This window comes from Neolamprologus multifasciatus, chromosome 4 (assembly GCF_963576455.1).
Source record: "Neolamprologus multifasciatus chromosome 4, fNeoMul1.2, whole genome shotgun sequence".
In the NCBI taxonomy this organism is placed as follows: Eukaryota; Metazoa; Chordata; class Actinopteri; order Cichliformes; family Cichlidae; genus Neolamprologus; species Neolamprologus multifasciatus.
Window position 1 is genome coordinate 22833918 of NC_140442.1, and position 12138 is coordinate 22846055.

Consider the following 12138-nt stretch of genomic DNA (forward strand, 5'->3'; position numbering starts at 1 on the left):
GCGAGGTGTCACAATACGACGACAAAGCCCAGCGACACATGTAAACTTTACTCAGCAGCAAATTCGGGGGCCACTGGGTGCATGCTGCAGCGCTGCACTGAACTTGTTTTTTGGTGGCAAATGGGAAAGGGTGGGCTTGGTTACTATGCAGAGGAGAGGAGATAGATTTCCAGAGCTGAAAAGAGGGTGTGGACCGAGATATGACTCGGCACGATGCCACAATTCCCCCGGACGCTTTATTTTGAGGGAATGGTCAGCAACTGACTTTTGATTTAGGTGGAGACCCAGAGGGGGAAGTAAATGACAGAGAATGAAACAGAGGAGAAGATGTAAAGGGAATTGGGAACTGCAGAAATAAGAGGACTGGCTGTCATGTTATGTAAGGAGTGTGCAAACAGCCGATCACCAAGGACTGCAGACCAAAGAGCATGCATGGGCGTGAGTAGGTGGCTGACCTCTCTCAGGGAAGTGGGAGCGTGGCCGCAGCCTGTAAGAAGCTCATAATTCCCACACAAGCCAATCAGAGGGCTGGTAAGTGGTGAAACGAGCCAATGTGAGAGGAGGCTCCCTCCTACTAGACAGAGACAGATGGTAGAGGAGACATAAGCCTCCCTGGGTCCACCACCATGCAGGGGGTGACTAAGGATTGTGTGTGTGTGTGTGCATGAGTAGGAGATAGAATTAGATACAGAGATAGATAAAGCTGTCAGTCTTCTGAGCTTGTGCAGCAGTAATGCATATATCCTGCAAATGAGCTTTTACATCTAAAAGTGTGCAAGCCTGCATGCATTTCTACACTTTTGTGTAAAAAAACTGCACCTCTAGCGTAACAAATGCTTGAGGTCGTCTACATGTGCCGCTTTTGCGTTGACATTTCTCCATTCATGGTCGAGACTGCTTTGTCATCAGTTTACCTGAGTAACATATCGCACCCTTAAAAGGCACCTCGGCCTAAAATTTGGGCCAATGAGGGCCCAGAGCTACAGGAGGAAGTGAGGTGGGTGCACAGGAAGAGGCAGAGAGGAAAGAGAGAGAGAAAGAAAAACACTGTACCTTATTATAACTGTTTAACCGTTATAGAGAGACTCTGTTTGTTTACCAAAAAAAGTGTGAAAAGTGATCATAATCACATGACTTTCAAAAACCAGGGTGACACTCTTGCAGTGGCCTGCAATCTACACTCATAAATCACATTCGTTGAAGAGTCCAACACACAGGAAGTGCCAAACAGGCAAATCAACAGCAATGTAAAAAATATCCACACATTCATTTGAACTACCAGCCTCACTGCTGGGGATGAACTTGTCTGAGGATCACAAAATGCCAGGAATCACAAAAGATAATTAAGAGTTTCATCCATTATTTATATATATGTTATATGCATTAGGATAAATGACATAAGATACCGTCAGGGTGGCAGCGTGGGGCGTGGTCAGTACATTATTTGTGTGTCTATAGCTAGTGCATTTAAGAAGTGGTGAGGTGGGGGGTGGGGAGGGGCGGCGTTAAGAATCCATTTAGGCCATAAATGGGAAGCTAATCCAATTGAAGCACAAACTGGCCAGCTGGCAGGCACAACACACACATACACACACACACACAGCTGGTAACTGGCCCGTGCCTTGCAGTCAGACTGTCACCACGGTGACCTGCGGATCAATGACGCTGCAGACGACCAATCCATTGGCTGCATCGCAAAGAGGAGGGAGGCAGAGTGGAAGGGAGCGAGGCTAGGGAAGAACGGTGAATAGGGCTTCCCTCTCTGAAACTATGACCAGTCACAGATGGCAAACAATCGGTCAGCAAGTCACTTTTAATCAGGCTGCAAAGACAAGAGGGAAACAAAAGGGTGGGTGTGTGTGTGTGTGTTTGAGAGGGGAAAAGGAGAGAAATGTCTGCTTAGCAAAATGGGCGGATAGATGACTCTAAAAAAAAGAAAGAAACACCAGAAGTTTACTTGGATAGATGAGACCTCACTGATGTCTGTGAAATATAAGACCAGAGCCAGTGTTGTGCTAAAAAGTAATTTCCAGTGTTTCTGTGTGTGTTTTTGTGTGTGTACTGCCTTTGCTTATTTTGGTAAAGAGACTGAAGTCAACTGGATTTATCAGTGAGTTGTACGGACATATATAACTCAAGAAATGAGCAGTTTTGGAAGTATCTTTATAACTTTGCATAATCGTACCTACACAGTAACCAATTCAGTCCCTTTTGGCTACTAAAAATATCTTTATACAACTGTGATGTTATATTTGTTGTAATTTCTGCTGCGCTCTTGGCCTGACCTCTATTTAAAAAAAAGAACACATTAATGTCAGTGAGATGTGTTAGCCAGATAAATAAAGGCTATGTAAAAGTCAATTTGTCAAAAAACAGACTGTAGCTTCTGCCTTGCAACAGGAACGTTGTTTGTGGCTCAAAATAACTTGATGGCATTCATAAGAGATACAGTAGGTTTGACATATGTTTCACAGGTTATATACCAACAAGTCATTTGCAACATTTTGAATAAGGGCAATAATAATTTGGCACAACGCAGCCGGCCAGTTAACTTAGCTTAGCTGCAAACTGGAAAACAGCCAGCTTGTCTTTGTATTTATAAAAACATCCTTTCAGCTCAGTTCTGAGCAGCTGGCAGTTGAGGAAATAGCCCGTGTGTGGACAGGACATAGTGTAGGGATTCAGGACAGATCACCATGGAAAACAGCAACTAGTTATTGTCCCCTGAAGCTAAACTCAGCTGTAGAGGTGCTGTTGTTGTTCCTTTTCTCCTGCAGAGAGCCACAGTTGCGGTTTCCCTTATTTCTCATATTTGTGCTCACTTGTTGCTGGAGTCAGTCTCCAGAAACCGAAAGTGTACTCAAAGTATTTGTTTAAACTACTTTGCCATTAATCTAAAGGAGAAAATCCCCGGATAGCTGCATTCACCTTAAGCTTGTAACCGGGAAGCTAATCTGGCCTCCTCTTTTCCTGCTGCTCTGTCACACAAAACACTCGCAGGGAACCAAGAATGAAACTCCTGCGGGCGACAAACAGGATGCATTTCCAAGATGACATCAAGACGCCTCTCGACATCTTCTTCTGCTTCCATTTCCATCTTAGCTTCAACCAAGATCCCATTTGATGGTTTTATCGCTCGCTCTTGCCATCACTGCTTCCCATCCCTCATCTGACATCAGCATTGTGCTTTCAGCCTCTGGCAAAGCTAATTGCAACTAATGTTTTTTGTATTGAGCTGCAGTCTAGTAACTGTAAGACTCAAGGCAGCTGATGTGTAACTGTGTATGATTCTTGTCCAGCCTCTAAACCGGCTTTAGTCATCAACAAATAAAGGCCTTTTGTGGTTCCTCTAACCTTCCTACACAGACCAATAAAAACAAAGAAAAAAGCCTTGATTTCAGCCTCAGTGCCACGTCCACAAACATGGCGTGGACTGTCTTATTTCTCTTGATGATGAAGGGGACAGAAAGAGGAAGAAGAGACACATGAGTGTAGACACAGAGCCAAAACAGGTTACAGCTCGAGCGAGTTAGCCAATAATGGCCTTGCCGAGTTGAGAGCAAAGGGAAACTTGTGGCGTCTTTACTCATAAGAGGAACAGGAAGTCACGGTGGGACGGGTTTAGCAACTCAGGGAGTGGCGTCGCTCTGTGTTGTCGCTCCTGGCCGACTGGTTGCTTACCTTATTTGAAGAGCAAAACCTGAGGTGCTGACATCACAGCAGGTTTTTTGTTTTTTTTTTTCAAATCACTGGCCAGTGAGTGTACACAGACACACGTGACTGGCGTGCACTTTGCAAGGTTGTGTGTGTTTTCATGCAAAAGAGCACTGTTTGTTTCTCACTAGTCACACAGACACACTCTGTCAGATCTATGTAAAGCTCGCCGGTGAGCTCTAAATTACTCAGACACATAAAAGCAGAGTCAGCAAAGATAGTACGAGGTCATGGTTAGCTCCTGTCCCTTAAAGAACACATAAACACAAATGCTGCTGCGGTCACTGGGTTACTGATTGACTCGTCACGTGGCCGGGGTAATACCTGGCTTCAGCCAAAAAAACAGCCAACGAGATCACCTGTTGGCGTGCTTACATAATACACACGGATCTGCCATAACTTAAAAAACACCTGCCTGATGTCGTGCGAGTCCTCCTTGTGTCATCAAAACAGCTCGGACTTGGCGTGTACACGGGACCTCGCGTGGGGCTGCTGGCAGCAGATTCATAGGGTCATGTGACGGATCCACACTGTAAAGAAAAGATGGACCCTTAGGCATAGTTCCACGTCTAATGGCTAACCCTCCCTGACTCTTCACTCGCTTCTCACATTAAAGTGTCACTTAGCTTGACAAGTGGTCTATTTAGAAAACCAGTGATCACAGTAATAGTTATTATACACAACACCTCAAGGTGACTGTGTAAACTCCCGTCTGGGGGGAAAAAAAATCCCCGGAAAAATTCATTAGGTGGCTTTATAGCAGTAAGGATCTTGGCAGCAGGGGCCCAGGGTCAAAGCTTGTTTCTGGCTGGCACACTGGGTGTAAGCACAAACACGCACTTACACAACATACACACACATGCTGGTATGATACACGAGAGGAGGTGGAGGAGGAGGAGGCTTTCCAGGACAGCATTCCAAGCACTTGGCGAGTACACATTTCCCACTGAAGAGTGTTGACAACACAGCACTTAACCAGAGACCTCTCACTTCCAACCAGAGAGCTGTACGCAAACATACATAAATACATGCTCGCCCAAGCTGACTGACAACCTGAGCTCCGCTTTGATTCTTTATACAGGAGTGAGCGAAGAAGCTCCGACGCTGCTGTCGCCGCTGGTGGATGTCATATTAAATGTAGCCACAGGTTCAAATATTGAGCCAAAAGCTCAAGCCTAGCACTTTTTTATCCTTTCGGCCCTGCATGATGTCACAGAACGGATATCAAGTGTACATGGCATGACCCAATATGGCCGTCAGGTACACACAAGCCACGCCCACCTGCTGCCCATACCTTCTGTTTGTGATGGCAACCAATCAGAAAAAAAGGCTTTAAAGACTGAGAATGCATTGAGTGCCCGCACTGAGGTCCAGCCTCACATCAGTAGTGATTATTCTGAACTGTAAATGATGGAAAGCTTCTTTTTAGTAGACTTCAAAACTAAACGAAAAAACAATAGATCCTCCTTTAAATGCTTTTGCCCTGAATCAAAGTAGGAGCTGGAGCTGTGGGTTGGAACAATGACTCACCTATGCACGAATGTGCGTTGCATAGACACACACTGTGAATTAAAAACCCCACAGGCACTCCCTGAGGCCGGATTAAACATTTCCCAGCCAATCCCTGTTTACGCCATTACAGACTCAACCCTCTGGTTTCTGTTCAAACCTCCATTAACAGGGTTCATGCTTTTGCTTTGTTTTTTATTGTTTTATTCATTAGAAATACAATTTTAATACTGATAAAACAAACATGAATAAAACTTTAGGCGTTCAAGGCATCGCTAAAGTCTAGGTGAGATTTAAGACCTGTAAATTAGCAAGTGTAGCCAGAAGACATTTTGATTACTGCAAACGCTCTTCCCTGCATGTGCAAGGCCTTTAACTGCATCTGCATGAGTCTGTGCACAAACCAACACTTGATTTGATCGCTTTTAACAAATTTGTTCATCACCAAGTATCAACGTTTAGCTGGAAGAAGGATTAAAATGTGCAGGTCTCACCCATGCCGTTTCACACTACAGGAAGCTGTAGCTCATTTAAAAGAGGCTTATAAGGGTCCATTTAAATGGCCATTTAAAGTCAACATGACAAAGAACAGAGGGCAGGAACAACGAGATACACAAGAGTTGATGCAACTGAGAGAGGAAAGGGAAGTGGTGTGGGGGGGAAGAGAAGGAGCTGCTGTGAGTGTGGCTTTAAATGGTACTGAGGCCACTTCGCCATTTTTATAACCTGCATGCTTGTGCAATGAATGAATGAATGAATGGAGGGATGGCTGGATTGGTGTGCCGGCTGTTTGAATTTAATGAGAGATAGATGAGAGAGGAATGAGGGACCACAGAGGAAGAGTGGGGTTAAAGTAAAACCTTCAAACCTTCACACTGTGGTATGATTGAATGTTAAACCTTTATACAGAATCATTGATGGAAAGTTGCCTGCCTGCAGGCCTAAGGTCAACCCCGCAGCATAAGTCTGTGATAGGGGTTATATTGGGCCCATTGCTCAGGGAGTGAGCAAGGCCAAAAATCACACGTTTTAAAGTGTACTCACACAAGAACAGGAAGTGGAAATGGGCGCAGTGTGTGTGCCTCTGTGTTTTATCTGAAACTGGTAAATAAAACCTGTTTGTTTTTTTTGTTTTTTAATTTAAATAAAGGTCAATCAAAGGGGATCTACTGAGTGATTAAGCTAGAGGCATGGGAGCGTTGGCCGTCTGTCTGATAGAGCAGGGAGTTTTAATACTTCCTGCTTCATAGTAATAAGCAGGAATCACACCCATAATAACCAAGCGGAACATAAAAATCTGAGACAAGCATGAGATTCCCCCCTCCATTATCCCCTGAAATGACACACCTTTATCATGCTATTGTATCTCAAACAGAGAGGAAGAGGTAGCTATTTACAGGACACCTGACAATCATGAAGGACACATACCTGATATATAAATGAACTTCATAAGAAACAACTGGCATCAGTGGACAAGGGGGTGGCCTTACACACAGCAAGCTGGTCATTCCCCAGCCTGTGGAGGGGCAGCTCCACAGCTCTGTGTTCATTAAGCTTTTGACCTGGTGATGCAGTGGTCGTGACTCCCACTGGGCTCACATCTGCCTTTCAAAGTGGAGGCAACCTCAGCATCACCCCCACCCTACTTCGATGTCTGAAATATCAAATAATGCCCGGTTATTCCCGGCTGAATAACCGGGAGAGAGGACAGCCTTTTGATAAAAAAAAAAAAAGCCTGAGGCCTCTGCAGCCTTCACAGGGAGGAGTCCTGGGCGCTGAGCTCTGCTAACGTTCATATATGTTTATAACAAACTGCTCCGAGCAGGTGCAGGAGGGACATATTTCACTTTTAATAAACAATAAACGTCATTTAACCTGAACATACAGCGGTATATCTACACATTAAGACTTACTAGGTAGGCCTCGCCACACCAATCCCTTCCCTTTTATTTTCTCCAATCCTTTGCTATTATCGCCTCCCTCTCTCTCTTTCTCTCTCTCTCGAATCGCGAGCGCTCGGTGCACCATAGCGTGCACGCGACGTGCCCAGTGAGTGACGCCGGACCAATCAGGGGGCGCAATTCCGAAAGTTTACCTTTTATGGCTAGAGCCAGGCAAACGACTGGGTATAAAAAACAAGCGCCCACAGCTAACGGATTCACTCTGAGCGCCGTCACACTCACAACTTGTGCGGGATATCATTTGCCTGAAACCGTTTCCCTTAAAACGAAAAGCCCCCCACCCAAAGGTAAGGAGACGGAGAAATCCTTATTTATAAATTCTTATTTTAGGATGTTTATCAAGTAAACAACGAGCTGATTTGTTTATTTTATGTAAACATGGATGAATTTATTCACCTTAATGCAAACTCGTCGGGGACCACGCGGTTCTTTGTCTTCCCGTACAAGAATTGTATTGATTGTTAAACAGCAGTATCTGTATCTTGTGTTTGGCTTTTTTTAAACGAGGAACGGTTATGATTGCAGACAAGTTCATTATCGCTGCTGCTGCGATTCACAGGTGCTTTTGGATGGAGCCGGCTTCTAGTAAATGGCATCCTATGAGTTAATGGTTGCGCTAAAACCGGTGTTTGTCACAGTGTGGTCGTGCACGTTTTTTGCAGGATTGTGGCGACGCCTGGCATTTGATCCCAGGCAGGGTACTTTGAAGAGGGTTTCCGAGTTGAGGCTGTCTGGATCCCGGCTGCTCCCTTTGTGCGCCCGATGCGGCGGGGTGTGACCTACTTTAGCATATTAGCCTAGCCGCATCATGCTAGCACGCCCTTCAGATTTGCAGCAGTTGCAGTTTTAAGTCTCTCTCGTTTATCCTGGATACTCCCACACACGCTTTTAAAAGCTGAATTCTTTCTTTTTTATTTAACCTGATGTGGTGTCAGTTTATAAGGCTTGCAGTAAAAAGAGAGAAGGCCTAGCTTATCTTTTTTAAAGGTGATAAACTGATTAATAGCTCAAGTGAATGAATATGTCCCCATCAGTTTGGTCTTTTCTTAGACGTCACAAGAAAGAAATGAGGAAACTGTCAATCAATCGCCTGATCTTTCACTCCGAGAAAAGGCGTGGCTTTCAGGAAATGGCTCACCAGTCAAGCGCTTGTGACCATTCATGAGTCGGCATAAGTTCATTATGCAACTTCTCTTCTCATAAACTAGCTTCAGTATTAAGTAATCGCAGACTTCATCTTTTTTCTTTATACCTGCAACCTTTTTTAAGTGTCTCATGCTGTGCAATGAATGACTGCTGCTGCATGACGCAGTGATATTCACTCAAAGGACTTAGAAGGTTCATAAAAGCGAGCGTGATTAAGCAATAGTGGGAGGGCGCTGGTTGCAACGATAGTAAAATGAAGGGAGTGGTCTGTCGGCTCTTCTGTAATGTGGACTGTTCCCTTTTTTTCTTCTTTTTTTTCTTGCCGTGCGTTGCCGCTCTGGCGTCGCGCCACGCGCCGGTAGCCGCAAAGCTGCTCAAAACCGAACCATGTCCTTATATGGTAATAACAGAACGCAGCGCCACTTCCTTTTGTCTGGCTTACTCGGAATGTGGGGCACGAGCTCCTCCTAGCGGCTGAGCTCGTGAACTTCCGCTAGTTAACAGGAAGTGGAAGCGGAATGGCCGCAGGCTTGAGTGTTAATCCTTTTTTCCTTTATCTTCAACAGTTCAGCCATGGAAGATGAAATCGCCGCACTGGTTGTTGACAACGGATCCGGTATGTGCAAGGCCGGATTCGCCGGAGACGACGCTCCTCGTGCTGTCTTCCCCTCCATCGTCGGTCGCCCCAGGCATCAGGTTAGCGACTGCGCATGTCTACTTTTAATGCCACCTTAAATTGTGACTTGTGTCACAAATCAAGCCTATATGAAGTAAATTGTTCAACTTAATGACAGTTAATATTATGTTTTTAGTTCAGCTATCACTTGGCAAATGCTTCTCTAATTTCTCTAAATTTTGTAATTTTTGACTTTTTAACTAAAACTGATTTCCCTGTTCAGGGTGTGATGGTGGGTATGGGTCAGAAAGACAGCTACGTTGGTGATGAGGCCCAGAGCAAGAGAGGTATCCTGACCCTGAAGTACCCGATCGAGCACGGTATTGTGACCAACTGGGATGACATGGAGAAGATCTGGCATCACACCTTCTACAACGAGCTGAGAGTTGCCCCTGAGGAGCACCCCGTCCTGCTCACAGAGGCTCCCCTGAACCCCAAAGCCAACAGGGAGAAGATGACCCAGGTACACACTTTTTCCACTTGTAATGTTTGGCTAGACCTTAGTGTTTATCTCCTCCCCAGTTTCCTCCTGTTCCATTCTCATTTGCTCCTTCCTTCCCCTCCCTCCTCTCCTCCAGGACCTCTCTTCTATAAGATGATCTATCATCAACAGGTCTCTTGACTGTGTGCCTTACCTGCACTTGTGTCTATTTAGGAGTGCAGTAGCTCTGCACTTTATTAGACATTGACTTACTTGCACAAGTGTGAAGGAATGTTTACTTTCTGCACTTTTATTCTACTAACTTCAGTCAGCCTCACTCTAATGCATGTAGTGAGTGCAGTGGTCACGAAAGCTAGACTTGTCTTTTTAAATTTGTAAAGCTAAAATGTGTTCTCCCTCTCCTTGCAGATCATGTTTGAGACCTTCAACACCCCCGCCATGTACGTTGCCATCCAGGCCGTGCTGTCCCTGTACGCCTCTGGTCGTACCACTGGTATCGTCATGGACTCCGGTGATGGTGTGACCCACACAGTGCCCATCTACGAGGGTTATGCCCTGCCCCACGCCATCCTGCGTCTGGACCTGGCTGGCCGTGACCTCACAGACTACCTCATGAAGATCCTGACAGAGCGTGGCTACTCCTTCACCACCACAGCCGAGAGGGAAATCGTGCGTGACATCAAGGAGAAGCTGTGCTACGTCGCCCTGGACTTCGAGCAGGAGATGGGCACCGCTGCCTCCTCCTCTTCCCTGGAGAAGAGTTACGAGCTGCCTGACGGACAGGTCATCACCATTGGCAATGAGAGGTTCCGTTGCCCCGAGGCCCTCTTCCAGCCTTCCTTCCTGGGTATGTTTCCAACAGAAATCCACCACTTATTAAATCCTCACATGCAAACTGGGCCCTTATAGTGTCCTGCAGTTCCACTTGCTAACTGGTGTCTTGTATCTTCTCAGGTATGGAATCCTGCGGAATCCACGAAACCACCTACAACAGCATCATGAAGTGCGACGTCGACATCCGTAAGGACCTGTACGCCAACACCGTGCTGTCTGGAGGTACCACCATGTACCCCGGCATCGCTGACAGGATGCAGAAGGAGATCACAGCCCTGGCCCCATCCACCATGAAGATCAAGGTGAGCTGACTTGCCTTCTAGTGGCATTCATAAGGGTTCAGTTAATGTGCTTTTTAAAAAAAATTTAAGCATCCCAATGACACACTGCCTCATTGTCCTGCAGATCATCGCCCCACCTGAGCGTAAATACTCCGTCTGGATCGGAGGCTCCATCCTGGCCTCCCTGTCCACCTTCCAGCAGATGTGGATCAGCAAGCAGGAGTACGATGAGTCCGGCCCCTCCATCGTCCACCGCAAATGCTTCTAAACAGACTGTTCCTTCTCCCCTTCCCCAACCAAACGCCCAACAACTTCAGCTCTGTGCAAAACAACCACACACCACACATTTCTCATACACAACTCAGGCGCAGAGAATAGATGACCAACTCATTGGCATGGCTTCAGTTATTTTTGGCGCTTGACTCAGGATTAAAAAAAACTGGAACGATGAAGGAGACAGTAATGTTTTTGGCTAGGTTTTAAAAAAGACACCCCAGGGTTCTGCAGTCTCATCTGGGGCTTAAAAAATGTACATTTTGTTTTTCTTTAGGTCATTCCAAATGTTTGTTAACTGCATTGTTCAGACACATGATTCCAAATGTTAACTTGCATTGTCAGATACGTATTTGCCTCTGTGAAGGCTGCCCAGTGGTTGGCGCATACTTAACATGGTTGTAGTATCGCTTGTATGTAAGTTATGTCTGGGTTTTTTGTACTTTCAGCCTTAAAAGAAAATCTTGGTCCTGTTTAATTTTTGTTTTTGTTATGCAAACCCTCATCCTGACCCCACTTCTTCTCCCCCCATGTTGGAGGTTTCATCCCTGGGGTGGTGGGGCAAGGGGGTGTCTCGGAATGATGGGGTAAACATGGGGTGCCAGACCGGTGGGGCCAACCTGTACACTGACTAAACAATCCCAATAAAGTGCACATGTGTTCCGAAGTGATGTCTGACTTTTGTGTTTTTTATGACTTGAACATTTCTACAGCTTGGTCTTTTAGTAATGCTAAAATGATTACAGTGAGTGTTAAAGTAGACTTAAAATGCCAGTAATACAGCAGTAAAAACCAGACCAATGCTTTATTCATGGAGCAAAGTTGTGCTAGTGTGCAGATCTATTATAGCTCATTTGCTCATAGTTTTTGGTATTTGAGCTGGTATCTGTGAAAGCTTAATGCTAAAATGGCAACAAACTGAATGAGTCTGTAGATCTACATTTTGATACACTTAAAAAGGCAAAGCTGAAACATCCTGTCTAAACGCAGTTTCCAGCGTTCTCTCAGCTGTGCTCAGCCCTTGGTCCTTTACGAGCTGTTACAGCTGTGATGTATTTTCTTGCCAAAGCTAAAACTACAAATCTAATCACCAATGGGTTCAATTAACTCCCTTTTAAACAAGCTGTGCTTGCAAGAGTAGGATAACTTAACTGCTATAATAGCAATGCACCTCTAAGCAGCTTTTGCTGGTCTGTATTTTATGAAGTAGTGCTGCTGTTAAAGCCAAGTTGCTAGATGGCTGATAAATCAATTACTACTAACCATTTATTGTGAGTGATTCATTAACATGAAGCATTAAAG

General features: G+C 45.3%; 1 protein-coding gene across 1 annotated transcript; it reads left to right on the forward strand.

Moving 5' to 3' along the window:
• The first annotated feature begins 7344 nt into the window (after positions 1-7344).
• On the forward strand, positions 7345-11507 carry actb2 (actin, beta 2). Its single transcript, XM_085158357.1, has 6 exons — positions 7345-7471; positions 8897-9026; positions 9230-9469; positions 9857-10295; positions 10403-10584; positions 10688-11507. Exons 2-6 carry the CDS (start codon positions 8904-8906, stop codon positions 10829-10831), a joined length of 1128 nt encoding a protein of 375 aa, XP_085014483.1. The 5' UTR covers positions 7345-7471; positions 8897-8903; the 3' UTR covers positions 10832-11507.
• Positions 11508-12138: the final 631 nt, after the last annotated feature.